This window comes from Notolepis coatsorum (assembly GCF_963971535.1).
Source record: "Notolepis coatsorum genome assembly, chromosome: 1".
Classification (NCBI taxonomy): domain Eukaryota; kingdom Metazoa; phylum Chordata; class Actinopteri; order Aulopiformes; family Paralepididae; genus Notolepis; species Notolepis coatsorum.
Window position 1 is genome coordinate 292,940,460 of NC_140165.1, and position 17,061 is coordinate 292,957,520.

Genomic DNA, 17,061 nt, shown 5'->3' on the forward strand with positions numbered 1-17,061 from the left:
ATTGTGTAATCTAAGCAGGGCTGTGCTAAGTATTTCCAATGTTCACTCTTTGACAAAACAAGACGGCTGCTCTGGACAGAAACAGAAATCACATCTCTCTCACTACACAATTCTGACCACATGTCCACACAGACAGCGGGTGATCTCTGTGTATTTTGTGCGAGTGTGTTTGGATACCAGTGATTATAATGAATGGAAATACAGTAGATGGTTTTGATTGATTGATTGATTGAAAAGTTTATTAACAGATTGCAGAATGGGTACAGTACAGTACAGCTCAATACAGAAAATTGTTAAGGGGATGCAGACCAGAGAAAGACTTTCGTCTTGTTTACATCAGGGTCCCCCATTTTCAATTCATCATAACATATATGACATACATGACATACAGATAGACAGTACTGCTACATCTATACATTTATGACATATCAGATTTGCAAATACAGTACTGTTTGTGATACAAAAGTGTCCAGAAAAAGAGTGTATATACATTTGACGTAGAAACTGTACATTGGAGGAGGTTGGGTGGGTGGGGTGGGGTTGGGTGGGTGGGTGTGGGCTGTACATTGGAGGTGGGGGGGGGGGGGTTGGGTAGGGGACACACACTGTACACTGTACATTGGAATACTGACAAAGCCATACTTGGTTATTTACTGTACAACTGGGTTAGGACATTTGTAGGGGCCAGTTTCGAATTGCAGTCTCCCGTAGGTGTTTTTTGAGAGTGTTTTTGAAAGTGGGTAGTGATTCACATTCCTTTACAGCTTTGGGTAGGGCGTTCCACATTGATGTGGCATAATTGCGAAACGTGTTTAGTCCCTTGTTTGAGCCGAATCTGGGTTTAACATGATTTGTGGAGCTCCCTCTGGTGTTGTGATCGTGGTATTCACTGACCTTTGGGAAGTATTTTGACATGTACATGGGTACCTTGGTCGCGTAGTGTATGTTGTAGACCAGGCCCATTGCAAGTTGCTGTACTCTGTCGTCTACTCTAAGCCATCCTAGGTTGTCAAAGTGGGCAGGGGTGAGGTGGGTTCTAGGAGTCAGGTCAAGCAGTAGTCTGACTAGCTTGTTTTGAGATGTTTGTAATTTGTTTTTTTAGTGCCTTTGAGGTGCAAGCATAGTCGTAGTACCCTTGGTCTCTGCATATGTTACTGTAAATATTGTAGCCGTGTTTGTTTGCTCTGTGAGTGAGAGGGAGAAGAACTGTGTGGCTCCTAGCTGTCTAGTTAGGACAGCCGAAACCCGACCAATCTTTCGCCGTCAACTAAAGACACACTTCTTCAATCAATATCAGAACTTTACAAAAAACACTAACCTTCTTACTGTATTCTACTATCATGCACTCTTCCTAATATACTAACATACACTCAACACACTGTAGCACTCAAGTCTGAACACTTTGATGAACATTGTTACTCAGCTGATAAGAGTTGTACCCTTCCTGTTGACTTGTCGTACAAAAATGTCAAGCCGTCAGCTAAATGATCAAATGTAAATGTAGTTTGTTGAACGACTTGTGTGCTATTTTGCCTCCACCCTGTGATGTTCAGAGGGTGAAGCACAGTGAACAAACTGCAGAGCTTCTTCTGGTTTATCCCTGTTATCTGTTCCCTCCATCACTGAAGCAAATTGTTTATTAGACAGAACCTGCAGGGATCCAGATTCACAGACGCAGGTTGAGCCTGGTACCAGACTGAGGCAGTTCACACACACACACACACACACACACACACACACACACGCACACACACACACACACACACACACACACACACACACACACACAGGGACTCTGAATTCAAATAAGGCTACAGACGACGAATGATTTTCGGGCAAGGCTATACCAAGCTGTTTAATAACTGTTTAAAAAGCTCACTAAACCGAGAGGGAACGACGGGTACTTTTCATTTCAACAGCCGTTTTTTTGGGCAAGTTGTCGTGTAGCGCAAGAGAAAGAGATGATGTTGATGTGCTGCAGTGACAGGAAAGACATGTTTTGAAGCTGATGTGGCTCCAACCATGAGAGGAAGTCTGCTGGTAAAAAGACAAAGATACATTTTGTGGTCGTCTAGTTTTGTCACCGTGCGGAGACACGTGACACAGCAGGAGCAGAGAGGGTGTCAAAGACACCGGAGCTGTTAGTCAAGTATGATCACTTTATCTCCTGCTAGCTATATGACCCGTCTCAGTCTCACCGAGCCACACAATTGTAAACACGAGGCAGACGCTAAATTGGTCATTAAAGAACGCTTCGCCAAAGAAAACAATGCTGATTCTTTTGCACATAATCTCACATTACTATGTGTTGCACAAGCTCATTTAATTTGACCGCTATTGAGAGATAACGAGTTTGAATATCACCACCAGTGATGTCATCATCGGGGACATTGATTATCCTTGTGTATTAATTACAGCTCAATGAAATGATACGGTAGCAGTCCCTCTTAGACAAGGTCTTGCTATCTATGTCATTTCATGGAGCTGTGATTAACATAACACAAGGATTCAATGTCCCTCGATGACATCATTGGTGGCCATATTCAAACTAATTTACTCTCACTAACTGTCAAACTATTATGTGCAAAACTGTTTAGTGTGTTTGGCTGTGTGAGAGATTATGTGCAAAATAAATCAGCATTGGTTTTTGGTGAAGTGCCTCTTTAAAGGCTGTGTGTTCTCTCTCTCTCTCTTTGTATGTCTGTGTGTGTCTCTCTCTCTCGCTCTCTCTCTCTGTCTCTGTGTGTGTGTCTTTCTCCCCCCCCCCTCTTTCTCTCCCCCTCTGTCTCTCTGTCTATGTGTGTGTCTCTCTCTCTTTGTCTCTATCTGTGCGTGTCTCTCTCTGTCTGTGTGTATGTGTCTCTCTCTGTCTCTGTGTGTCTCTATCTGTGCGTGTCTCTCTCTCTCTCTTTGTCTCTATCTGTGCATGTCTCTCTCTGTCTGTGTGTATGTGTGTCTCTCCCTCTCTGTCTGTGCGTGTCTCTCTCTCTCTCTTTGTCTCTATCTGTGCATGTCTCTCTCTGTCTGTGTGTATGTGTGTCTCTCCCTCTCTGTCTGTGCGTGTCTCTCTCTCTCTCTTTGTCTCTATCTGTGCGTGTCTCTCTCTGTCTGTGTCTATGTGTCTCTCTCTCTCTCTCTCTCTCTGTCTCTCCCTCTCTGTCTCTCTCTCTCTTTAATGACATTCCATCTGCTTGTCATCACTATGTTATGTTCAGATGGGACAGGGCAGGGACCATGAGGAATGCAGTGCCATGACTAAACTAGTATAATATGTCCCTGCAGAGGAGACCTGCCAAGATGGTGAAACCCAGTTAACGCTGGTAAACCGTCTTGTACCCAACTTGTCGACAACCTCCGTTTCAACATGGCTTCCTGTGGAGACCCAGTTTATAACCCACAAACAGGAAGTGGACACGTTTGCTTGGTAACCGGGGGATACAAGTTGAAAGGAGGAACTGATAGAGATATTCCTAGGCTGGCTTTACGTGGTGTGACTGCAACATAAGAAACAGCCAGTGAAAATCATGAAGTCGCTTCGTATTGTTGCATGGAGTGTTCAGCAACACCAATATCAAAGTTGTGCATCATGTTCAAAAGCCAGCTGCAAAGAGTAAAGGTAGATATTGCTTTACTAGACACACACACACACACAGACAGAAAGAGAGACAGAGAGAAAGAGTGTGTGTGTGTGTGTGTGTGTGTGTGTGTGTGTGTGTGTGTGTGTGTGTGTGTGTGTATGTGTGAGACAGAGGGAGAGAGAGTGTGAGGGAGAGACAGATAGAGAGAATGAGAAGATGATGATGATGATGACAATAATGATGACAATGGTGATGTTTACAGTTTAAAGGCAGGTTTTGGTGGATTCCCTGGAGAGAAGGTTCGGATCTAGGAGGTTATATGATTGGATAGTGGAAATAATACAGGCGAGTCTATTTCCAGTTCACCTGAATCCCTCACCAACAATGACTCTTGTGTTTTTATAGCTCTTCATCATGACAACAAAGTGCTGTGGCGCCCTCTGGTGGTTGATGCAGCTGTTGGAATAGACTCACCCTGCAGTGAAATCACAATCTCGGATTGGAGAAAGACGCAGAGACAAAACGCGCCAATTATGGTAAAAGGGATTACCGGGCGATCTATGTACAAATCGATGTCATTATTGCCATTTCCAGGTATTTCATCATTTCAGGCTATTTAACGGATGCAAGAAACAGCCATGGGGTGGGGCATGAACATTGAAGCATTTTCGTGTATTTTCATTGTGTGTTACAAACTGAAGATGATCATCTTCTCATCTCAGTCACTTTAGCAGGAGGCCCTGGTTTAATTAACACAACACGATGTAAGGATTCAGTGTCTTCCAATGACATCACTGGAGGACAAATTATTTGAATTAACTCTGTAACTAAATGAACATGTACAAAACTGTTTAGAGTTCTGGGATGTGTGGGAGATTATGTGCTAAATAAATCAGCAATGTTTTTTTTTAGTGAAGTGCCCCTTTAATGATTTAATCATTGTAAAAAGCAGTTTTGCTACAATTAAAATGTCCAACCAAATAAACCTCCCAGTGAATCTGTAACAGCAGTGCGATATGTTTGGAATTCAATTAGATGATACTTCAGCTGCTCTCAAAACTTAATCATAACCACAGGCTAAACACGCGTGCAACACGTCTGACATGTCCCTGATTGAGCGGTAAATGTATAGACTAAACGTTGCACTCAAAACAAGCAAAGTGTGTTGGCAGCGCCGAGTGACGCGAGGTGACCCGCGGGACAAGGTGACAGTAGGGTCAGTAGAGTACCGGACAAGACCCTTCCAGCCGCTCCCTGCACCGTGACGCGGAAAGGAAAAGAACCACTGTCTGAGCCAAGCATGTTGAGATGTCCGACGGTGATGGTTGACTGGTCGGTCGGACAGGGAAGCTCTTCTGGCAGAGAGGAACGGCTTGGTGAGAACGTGTGACGAGTCGCCCCCCAGAGCAAACCTATGTTTTTGTATGTGTTCGACACGTTAACTTGAATCCGGGCTGAATCATGGTGCAATTATCCATCCCCCCGGGAGAGTAAGATGTCAACAGAACATGGAAATATAGTTTTGGATTTATAGGTATAATTTTCTTACCTGAACATGTCTCATACCGTCTCTGCTCAAAATGGACATCTAAAATGAAACGCCAAACCCTTGTGAAAAATTATCATGGTATTTCCCAGAAAATGTGCATGGTATTGACAAAAAATAATAATAATAATAATAATAATAAAACATGATATTGCCATCGGTAGGCCTATAGTTTGAACTAGATTATTAAAATTATTTACTATGGTGCTATGATTTCAACAGTACTTGAAACAGCAGCATCGCTGTGTAGATGACCAACTATCACTCCATTCTGATTGACAAGCTAAAGGCAATGGGTTTTGATAGTCTATCAGTGAGATGGATGCAATCCTACCTGGAGGGGAGAGAGCAGATGGTGGAGGTAAACGGTACCCTACCCCCCCCCCTCACAGTGAGCTGTGGTGTTCCACAAGGAAGCATACTAGGACCGCTACTGTTCCTAATTTATGCAAATGACATGTCGTCAGCTTGTGACTGCAACTTGTTCTTGTTCGCAGATGACTCAGCCCTGCTGGTCTCTGAACAAGTTACAGGTTGAAAAAACCCTCAGCTCTGAACTAGGCAAAATCGGCATATGGCTCGCTGATAACAAACTATCATTACACATGGGCAAAACAGAGTCCATTCTCTTCGGTTCAAATAACAAACTCAGCAAGACCGACGGCTTCTCAGTTACAGTGGGTGACAATATTGTCACAAGGAAAGATGAAATTACCTACCTGGGCTCCATCCTAGAGGCAAATCTTTCCTGTGACAAAATGGCATCCAATGTAATAAAAAAAGTCAACCAACAAACTCGATTCTTGTACCGGATCTCCTCTCTGGTAAACAAGAACACCCTGAAGACTCTGGCAGGAGCACTCATACAAGGGTACTACGACTATGCTTGCACCTCATGGTACCAAAGCACCTCAAAGGCGCTAAAAACAAAATTACAAACATCTCAAAACAAACTGGTCAGACTACTGCTTGACCTTACTCCTAGAACCCACCTCACCCCTGCCCACTTTGACAACCTAGGATGGCTTAGAGTAGACGACAGAGTACAGCAACTTGCAATGGGCCTGGTCTACAAGATACACTACACGACCAAGGTACCCATGTACATGTCAAAATACTTCCCAAAGGTCAGTGAATACCACGATCACAACACCAGAGGGAGCTCCACAAATCATGTTAAACCCAGATTCGGCTCAAACAAGGGACTAAACACGTTTCGCAATTATGCCACATCAATGTGGAATGCCCTACCCAAAGCTGTAAAGGAATGTGAATCACTACACTTTCAAAAACACTCTCAAAGAACACCTACGGGAGACTGCAATTCGAAACTGGCCCATGTAAATGTCCTAACCCAACCCCCTCCAATGTACAGTAAATGACCAAGTATGGTTGTCAATATTCCAATGTACAGTTTTGCTTGTACAGTTGTACAGTGTGTCCCCCCCCCCCCCCCCACCGAACCAGCTCCAATGTACAGCCCCCCCCCACCTCCCCCAATGTACAGTTTCTACGTCAAATGTATATACTCTTTTCTGGACTATTTTTGTATCACAAACAGTACTGTATTTGCAAATCTGGTATGTCATAAATGTATAGATGTAGCAGTACTGTATATCTGCATGTCATGCATGTCATATATGTCCTGATGAATTGAAAATGGGGGACCCTGATGTAAACAAGACGAAAGTCTTTCTCTGGTCTGCATCCCCTTAACAATTGTGTGTATTGAGCTGTACTGTATTGTACCCATTCCTGCAATCTGTTAATAAAGTTTTCAATCAATCAATCAATCAATGGAGGTTCTGGTGTCTTCTAGATTACCAACTAGATGACCAACTATGGAGGTTCTGGTGTCTTCTAGAAGATGATCAACTATATGGAGGTGCTGATGTCTTCTAGATGACTAACTGTAGGTTCTGAATGATTACATCTACTAAAGCCCCTCTCATTCTTTTCATTTCCTCTACGGTACCTTTCCTAGTACCATGGTAAATTATTTATACAATAGCCATTAGCCCGTTACCGTTACCATGGTAAAACTAAGATTCACATCAAACTACCGTGATACTTTTTTTGTGGGGGAATAGAATATAAGTCAAATGTATCCAGATTATGCCAGTGAAGGACCTAATAGCAATAAACTCTGCCTCAGCTTGACAAGAGCAATCCTTTTTCTCGCTCTCCGAAATGCACTTAGAGCAGCCATTACTTTGAATATGGTGATACGGGGCCACTACCTGCCAGTGTAAATCTAGCACAGGGGGCCAGGTAATATAATAGTAGTGTCAGATTACATCTGGTGGCCGTCACGTACACAGCTCCCAAAGCCCAGGCCTCAGGTGGCCTACGCATTATATCTCCACACACACTCGCTCACACACACAGCATACAATCATTTTGTTTTCATATTTATCTGTTCTGATCAAGTTTAGTTACATTTACCCGGAAGGATCTCTCACACACGCACACACACACACGGCAGCAGCAAGTTAGCAGAGGACATGGGTTTACTTGGTGCACCTTCATGATTCATGAGAACAACACGACCAGTATAAGTAATGGTTAACCATACATTCAATTGAGTGTAACATGAGATTGAAGCGTTATCATCAGTCATTTTTAATGGAGCACACGTTAAACATGATCATTGGTTTGTGAAGAGAGATGGCTTCTTAATTTAACTGGAGGAAAGATGACAGTGGTTTATAACATTATCTAAATTGGATTATGTGCCAGATGAACATTGTCAACAAGCATGACAAATTGTACTAAGCTAGTATACAATAGTATACATTGTGAGCCTATGTCAATGTACGTATATACCTTAAAGGAACGCACCAGCATTATGGGAAATGCGCTTACTGTCTTCTCCAGAGTCAGACAAGAAGATAGATACCAATTTCCTCTCTGTGCGTTCAGTAGAAAGCTATCCGGCTGCAAGCTAGCCTAGCTTAGCACAAATACATGGAAGCGGATACGGACCAGCTAGCCTAGCTGTTGGCCAAAAACACCTCTCCCAGAGTTTTAAGATAGACTAGTGGTCCGTATCCACTTGCATTCATTTGTGCTAAGCTATGCTAGCTTGCAGTGGATAGCTTTCTACTGAACACAGAGAGAAAATGGGTATCTATCTTCTTCGCATTTCCCATAATGTTGACGTATTCCTTTAAAGGAACTCCATACAGGATACAGAACAAATGCAATATGAATATAAGATCTGTGGAAGAATAGCTGCTGCCTCTGCTTGAGCTTAACTGGGATCCAAATAAATCACAAACTATCTCTTCTCTTCTTCAAAACATGTGATAATCCACACTTTTGCTTTGAAAGCACATTTTAAACACATTTTAACGCTACGCTTTTGTCAATGAAAGGTGACATTAGTCAAACTGTCACAAGATGCTCCACCGATGACCTATAAATACTTACAAACACACGTTGGAAATAATCATCCAGTCATTGTAAACAAAGTATCACTGAGTAGTAGTAGTAGTAGTAGTAGTAGTAGTAGTAGTAGTAGTAGTAGTAGTAGTAGTAGTACAATGAAACAGACAGACGTTTCCTTTGCATTGAATTGCAGTGGAGCTTTTAGCCCTATAGTTTCCATGACGACGTAACACACAAAGACATTTCTCTTTCACACAACGTCAAATGAGCCAATCACACGACTTCTCCATCTTTCAGCGGCTGTCCTCCTCCACCAAAGTCTCCGCTGCAGTGAAGTCAAGCGCAGTGACATTAAAGGCCCAATCAGTGATCCGAATGTAAAACAACTCGTAGCCCCGCCACCAAAAAAATGGTTGTTGTCTCAAGTACAACAACAACAAAAGAAACTAAACGGAATGGAGACGTATTTTCATTCAGTGTTAAACTGTATTTGCTCTACTCTGGAGCTACGATACGTCTGTTTACATTGGTAACTTTGCAAATGTCGGGAGTAGAAGAGACCGATTTACAATGGAGTAAGAGAGTTTCGAATAGCATGTGTTCCATCTACAAAGCAAAGTCTTTCAGAGTGTAATCTGAATACAACCCTAATCTACATGGTAAAGAAAAAGAAAAAAATCTGGATTGGGCCTTTAACCACTGGTCTGAGTGTGGCAGGGAGGGGGTGACGGACTCCTCTTTATACCCCGGTCAGGGTCTCGTTCAGGGTGGTCATGTCGTCGATCACGCAGAGCTGCCTCTGGCCGCGGCGGCTCTGCTGGGGCTGGCGGTGCAGCAGGAAGAGGCGCCGGGCCGCCGCCCTGTACTTGCGGGACATGAGGTTGTAGACGACGGGGTTGATGGAGGCGCTGAGGTAGCAGAGCACCATGGAGGCCACGTTGAAGTCCTGGCTCAGCTTGGCCTCGTCGTAGTCGTCCACCTGGGCGAACAGGTTCCTGCCGATGTGGTAGGGCAGCCAGCAGATGGCAAACGCCAGGACCACCACCACTGCGTGGGAGAAGAGAGGGAGAGAAAGAGAGAGAGAGAGAGAGGAGAGGAGGGGAGAGTGCAGAGGAGGACGAGGAGGCATGTTTAGGCGGAGATACATGTAAGAATTCACATGTTATTCATACTGTAGGAATGATAACAGTTCACTCTGTGGCTGTTAACCAGCTGACGTTGGTATGAAATATATAAGTTAGTACTACAGAGTATTAGTGCTAATCAGATGTATGTACATAGTTGTTGTATTAATAGGTACAGTGGTCCTAGGCTAGAAATACTACAGAGGCAGGGGGTCTGTATGAAATGTAATATTCAATAATAATAAAAAATTGTTCCAGTTTATTATCTAAAATGACATCACCGGTTTGGGGAAGTGGAGCAATTCATGCTCTGTGTTCTGTCTGGCTATAGAGAATGTTCACAAGAGCCAGACATAATAAAAGTGAAAGATGAAATTCTGTGGTGTTCCTGTTGAAAAGGGTCTCTGGCTCAGGACCATTATCGACAGGAAACTGGGAGATGCTGAGTTGTGTGACAGTCTTCGTCTTTCCTGTAGTAAAACTGAACTGACCGTGTCATGGACAAACATCCCTGAAGGACTCCGGGGTTTACTCCAGGAGACAAAACATTTGTGAAAATACTATAGGCGATACAGTACACAACAGGGGTTCATTCTAAAATGATATGAATCCATCCATTCATTACTCTTTGTTTGAAAAGTAGGCTATGGATTATCGCATCCTCTGAAATGCTACTTGGTAAGGTTGCTAGCTAAAGGGCTCAAGCAACATCAATAATATTCCAGAGTGAGTTTATTTGCAAGTCATTTCTTTTGAAGAGTAGGTGTCAACTGTCAACCCCTTTATTTATTTATTTGTTTATATATTTTTTTAAATGGTGGAAACCTACGTTTTTGGAATTAAATCCTTCATATTATTATTATTATTATTATTATTATTATTATTATTATTATTATTGATACAGTGAACGTTCTGGAGTCTGCCTTTCATGAGCACAGACATTCAAACCACTTCTCATTGTTATCTGTGCTGCTTTGTCTGATCTAGTTTTTCAGACATAAAAGGGACTTTATTATTATAATTATTATTTATAATTTTTTTTAAGCTAGAGCCCAATATTAGCCGGAATCAGCTCTTGTCTGCAAGCGGTAAAGGGGATGATTGACTAACTCCCAATATCACTCACACACGTGACATCACTAGATTAAACAGCAGTACGGGAGCATGTGAATCTCCATTAACCTTGATTTATGGGGGGCTCTGATGACAATTCAATTTGGGATCCAACAAATGTGGATACAAGACAGCCCGACGACACAAGCTCTGTGCCCTGTGTGCGCTCAGCTAATGAACAGCATTAATAGAATAATAATGGATACAGATGATTAAATATCTTCTGTTTTCCTGTAAAACATGCCAGAGCTTCAAATTAAGCCAATCAGTATGTGTTGTAGGAGAATATTGTTGGTAGCGTCACACAAGTTCTGATCAAAACAACAATCATACAGCAGCTTTTATGTCACACTGTAGTTTAAGAGTAGTGTGGCAAATTTTTTAAGAATAGAAGAATACCCTGTTGTGATGACCACAGGACCGGTTTGAATCGTTTGAAAGGGGAATATCACTCGATTGAATAATCAAAGCGTGCTCTTCCCATAGCCAACAATGTGTCGAAGCTAAAAACCAGAAATCCAAGATTCTAATCTGCGCGACCAGGCTTTACTCCGTTGGCGATGAATGGGGCACTTGACTTCGTGGACGAGTGTTTGTTTGAGTTTCCAATGAGAGTAGTTTCACAGCCGACATGTTGTCTGTCACAGCAAGGTAAACACAGCTTTAACTAATAACTTTAGTGTGCCAGTGCCAGTGCCAGTTCCCTGGTATCGTGCTGTTGGCTCACTGGAATGGCTCTGGTACACCTAAAAGGCACGGGACGGACCCATTATTAATGTCATTAGTCACAGCTGTGTTTACGCTGCTCTGACAACCTCAAAATGTCAGCTGTGAAACAGGTATGTAGGAGCTTTAGATTTTGAGTAGTGTAGTTTAACATGGGAACGCACTCTTGCCCAAGGGACTGTCCCCAGATAGTTAGGTGTGTGTGTGTGTGCGCCTCGTTTATGTGAAAAATCAAGACTCCACACTTCAAATCAGGACATGCCATGCTACATTTTTGACGTCCTGATTTAGACAAGCTATTGTAATGTGATGGTTAGGGTTACGGTTAGGGTTAGTTACAGAATGCATGCAAGTCCAATATTTCACATGAACAAATGTGTGTGTTTGTGTTCATTCGTCCACAGTACAATACTTTCCGTTCACTGAGATCAACGTGGTAAGGAAGTACACAAAATAAATACAACCTTCAGTGTGTTTTCTCTCCAACCACTGATAAGAACCAGGAAAGGGCTGGGACTCACCCAGGATCTTGACGGTCTGCCGGTGGGACCTCTCGCGGGCCATGGCGCAGGGCCCCTGCATGTCGCGCCTGCTCCTCCACAGCTTGCAGCCGATGGAGCCGTAGAGGAAGATGAGGCAGAACATGGGGCAGAAGAAGTAGGTGGTGGAGACCCAGAGCATGATGTGCAGCTGCCCCGAGCTGATGGCGTAGCTGGTGTGCTTGCACTGGCCCGTGTTGTGGTCCGGGTGGGTGTCGTTGTCGTACTCCACCCCGACGAGGAAGAGCGTGGGCGCCGAGGACACCAGCGCGAACACCCACAGCGCCAGGATGATGTACTGGACGCGGCGCTTGGTGACCACCACCTTGGCCCGGAGGGGGAAGCAGATGGCCAGGTAGCGCTCGATGCTCAGGGCGGTGATGTGGAGGATGGTGGCGTACGTGCAGCCCTCGTTGATGTAGTGGTAGAAGCGGCAGACCGCCTCGCCGAACACCCAGGGCACGTACTTCCAGAGGCGGTAGAGGTCGAAGGGCAGGCAGAGGAAGATGACGAGGTCGGACACGGCCATGCTGGACAGGTACAGGTTGGTGGTGGTCTTCATGTCCTTGAAGCGCTGGATGATGAGGATGGTCATGGTGTTGCCGCTCACGCCGACCACGAAGATGAGGATGCAGATGATGGTGACGGGGATGAGGGTGGAGGTGGGGAACAGCGAGCCTTCGTAGTGGTGGGCATCTATGTTGTAGTGGTCCATGGCTTCGGGTCCCCCGGGCTGAAGGTCTACTTTGGGTCTGCTCCAAGGCATGCCACTCCGACTTCAAGACACAGATGCGGCGGATTGGATGAAATCAACAGGGATCTGTGGAGAGAAGCTGTTTAAATCAAGACGGCGTCTTCAACGTGATCAAAATGTCCATGAACTTCAGCGGTCAGTAAAACCTAGACTAATGCCACAGTTAGAAACCTTTTCCAACTCTTTCAGATGTAATACGATTGTGATCATTTTTGAGAACTTAAAACACTCGAATTCTAAAATAAACATAAAAGAAATAACTCAACACACCTGAAATGGTTAATCTGCGACTTGGCCTCCCGAGACTGAGGAGGGTTGTTGAGATGTTTTCCCCTCAGTGGTTGGTCCTCTTCCTGCTGCTGCCGCTGTGTGCGCCAGTGGAGACCAACAGAAGTGATGGTAGAGACGGAGCCGGTCCCTTGTGATGAGGAGACTGTGCAGATAGAGCACCTCCTCCACCAGCTCCCCCTGGAGAGATGGCGAGGAGGCTGTCTGCTCCGTGTCCCGGAGTCCAACCAATCTTGTTCTTTAATCAAATGATGAAGGCAGGGGATGATACTTGAAGGCATAGGGGTGAGGGGAACCCCCACAACATAGGCTACTGCTCATCTGGGGAAATAAATGCATCCCCAGTACAGAAAGGATTGTGCTCATAGGCTGAACTGATCATGAATATAATGAACAATGTCCTCTGCATATAACTTATCTTTTCAAAATCAACCACATCCGCATATAACTTTGCTGTTGACTTATGTGGTTGATTTTGAAAAGCTATGTTCTTTTTATTTAATCAATGCCTCTAGTTCCATTTTACGAAACCATCTGGAAGAAGAGAGGAGTGTGTGCTTCTGAGTTCAATAGTGCTTCTAAATAAATGCCATGTCAAATCTCTTAATTAAGATTGTTAATATTACAACCACTCCAGATTCTCACTAAGAGACGGGGACTGACCCCACCGGCCGACCTCTGTGTTGGACTGATCTGACCCATGACTGTCCCAGCTCAGTAGGGCAGCAGGAAATTCCCTTTATTTGTTAAAGAGAGTGCTTTATTTACTCCTGTCAAGAGTAACATGACAGGGAAAGCCTGTTTGGCCGTTTTTGAATAATGCTTTTCTCAATCAGTCCCTCAACGAGCCTTCGTCACGTAAACAAAGTGGCGACGGAGGTGGCCACTTTCACCTCATTAATCACAGCTCTCCTTTGCCACTACTGCGGACGGGGTACATTCTATGGCTTAAAGAATCTTGCGGAACACTTCCATGCATGTCGGTCTGAACTATAAGGCCTACTTCCAAGTCTTGTAGACAGCCACTGAGTGTAGAATACGGTCAGTGGCAAGAAAAATAAAAAGTAAAGGTTATCACATGCCTTACTTTTATGAGTGTGTGTTTCTTTCACATCTATGAGCCTTCATGAGGGGGAAATGAGAAAAGCAGGAGACAGGATGTTCCCTCCTTGTCTCTGTAATTCATAACACGGACAGTACTCATGTCAAGACTTTACAGGAAATGTCTTCGCACTGCTTATTAGGATAAACCTGAGCTGACGCACTACGGCCACATACCGTAAAAACATGTTTCCTTTTGGAGATATTCTAAATAATAAAAAAGCCTTTACCTCATTACATTCTTCAGGCAGATGTTCTGGAAGCCTGTGTCATGATTGATGAAATAAACAACACAAAAGAAAACCCAAAACTTCAAAGGTGATTAAGAATTATAAATCTTTTATTGTGCATGGATCCTTTGTAGATATCATGGCTATACAGATACACTTTAGATACATATCTATGATCATACATTTTTCCCATAACGAACATTTTAAAGTGATATGTCTGGTAGTATGTATAGTATAACAAATTTTCATTTTGGAATGTACGGTGTATGAGGTAACTGCAAACATTAAAATTACATAAAAATGGTCTCCTTTTTTGTGCATATTTTATTTGTTTTTGTAGCGTTTTGTTAATCTCCTCAGCCAAAAGGTAGTTACCCCACGGGCGAAGAGGCGTTAAAATGGCACACATTGCAATCACTATCAAAAATAGGAATTTGAATCTTTAAATGACAACGAGAAGACATTTGCAGAATGTCCGATAGACCAAATCATGTAATTATCCAAGACGTTTTGCAAGGTACCTGTATTTCATAACGGTTGCAACAGCAATTATCTGCCCATAACCAAACACAACACTAGACCCTACTGCCAGATTACTTAACCGATAAATCAGCGTGAGCAATCTGTCACAAATACTTAACACAGAGAAAAGGCAAATTTAAATTCACAGGAAGTACATGAGATGACACCTTTTTTTCTTTTTTGTATCCGCCATTTGCTTTCCATGTTTCATGAGTACTCGAGAATTCTTATTTTCTCTGGACAGTATTAACTTATATTACTTCAATATTATAAAAAATATACTTCACACATGTATGACCCGACGAAAAAAGAAATCAAAAGAAATCAGAATACGTAGAACTATTTTTTCAAATCTTCTCACGATTACGTACGTTCACTAACATGAAATAAATGTTGCTAAAAGTAAAAGGAAACTAAAGTAAAAAGAGAAGAACACATGTTTTTAGTGTTTTCTAAAGCAAAAAAAAGAAGAAAAGATCATCTTTTTTTCTTCAATCAAGAAAATGCTCCCAAGTTTTGTTTCCCCCCTTCCTCCCTCTCTCTCTCTCTCTCTCTCTCTCTCTCCCTCTTTCTTTCGATCTCTCTCTCTCCAATTAAGGCCTCTGAAACAACTGGTTCTCATACCATTCTCGTTGGGACAGCTGTTCCAGTGACACACAATGTAATGCTACAAAGTTTTCTTTTTTCTTTTTAAAAAACACCCAAAACACAAGTAGGGCTTCGCACGATCTGAACATGTGTTCTATAAAATGCATCACGAGACCAAGACGCATTCAGTCAAGGTTCTTTCACTAAGGTGCAAAATCAATTACTGAAAAAACAAAAGTAAACAAAAACAATAAAACAACAAAAAAAACAACAACAAACAAAACATACAGGTAAGCATACATTTTCTTGTGCTGAACAACAATATTTCGGAGTAAAGCAGCTGCATGGTTGTAAAAACAAGCTACAGTATAACTATATGATAGTAAAAATAATTAGAATTTGTTGTGTTAGTTTGGTTTTTCGTTTGTTTTCTAACTATACTGAGTGATTTTTTTTTCTGTCAGACTTACAGGTCCTTGTGTCTTACTGTACAAAAATATACTAACATTTCTCCAGTCATTTTTGCATCCTTAAACATTCTGAACATCAAAAAGTTGGAAAGTGCTAAATGAACGTTCTATAATGCGAACAATAATTGTATATCCATTTCTCCTCTTGCTATACTCCTCAAACTCCAGTAAGGGCTCAGTCCCTTCAACTGGCCCCCGAGCCCTCCAAGACAGTGTACCTCTGTGGCACAACTACATAATGCATCTGGACACACCGCTCTGTGCAAACTCTGGCCCAACAGGTCCCAGAATCGAATAGCACATAGGCTAAGAACACCCCTACATACTATTTTTGGAACATCTATCAAAAAACAGTTTCATACTGGACACATAAATGGAAATATAAATAATGACGTGTCTTTTTTTCTATTTAATTTTTTTTTCTCTCTAACCATATCCCTGGCTCTTTCTGAGTCCCTTCCGTGCAGGAAAGCCAATCATAATAGAATAGACCTTAATTGAACAACATATGTTGCCAGGGGGAAGGGGGGGGGGTTAATGAAGGTAGAAGATAAGAGGAAGGTATCATCGGCGTAAAATGTGATGCCATTTCCTTACTGCTGTCTAGGCCTCTCTCCCGGCTGGCTATCTCTCCTCCCACCCCCTGACACGGCTAACTGGATTACTCTGGTGACAGAAAACAACAAGTACAAAGAAAACAGACAGGAAATAAAGCTATAACCCTGCAGCTGGGCGTCGCGAGGTGCTCATTTGATGACAAAGTACTGGATGACGAAAGCAATGAGGATGGCGATGACGGCGAAGACCATGAGGAGGAGGAAAGCGCATTGCTCATCGGTCAGGCTGCGTCGGGGCCGGCAGGACTCCACCGCGGCCCTGGACCCGGTGCCGCTCGGGCCGCTGCCCGCCGCCTGGTCACTGCGCTGGGGGGAGAGGGTTACCGTGGGGCTGTAGGGCCCGCTCAGCTCCGGGGCGTCCTGGCACTGCCTGATGGCACACACTCTGAAGCGATAATCACTGGTGGACTGCAGGTTGTGGACATGATAGAATGTGGTAGAGCCTTTATAGACCTGAGAGTGCGGGGAGGAAAAC

The 17,061-nt window shown here is 43.3% G+C and overlaps 2 protein-coding genes across 3 annotated transcripts in view; both read right to left on the reverse strand.

Annotated features, from left to right (window-relative positions):
* Nucleotides 1-9,253: 9,253 nt before the first annotated feature.
* mlnr (motilin receptor) lies at nt 9,254-12,782 on the reverse strand (the record flags this gene model as incomplete). The annotated part of the gene is made up of 2 exons (XM_084312791.1): nt 9,254-9,561; nt 11,999-12,782. The coding sequence occupies 2 exons, from the start codon at nt 12,780-12,782 to the stop codon at nt 9,254-9,256; spliced, it is 1,092 nt and encodes a 363-aa protein (XP_084168917.1).
* Nucleotides 12,783-14,481: 1,699 nt separating this feature from the next.
* Nucleotides 14,482-17,061, reverse strand: part of fndc3a (fibronectin type III domain containing 3A) — a 178,486-nt gene continuing 175,906 nt past the window's right edge. For both annotated transcript variants that reach the window (XM_084312740.1, XM_084312741.1), the window contains one exon: nt 14,482-17,039. In XM_084312740.1, coding sequence (XP_084168866.1) covers nt 16,716-17,039 — 324 coding nt within the window. In that variant the 3' untranslated portion in view covers nt 14,482-16,715. The remainder of the gene's footprint in view (nt 17,040-17,061) is intronic.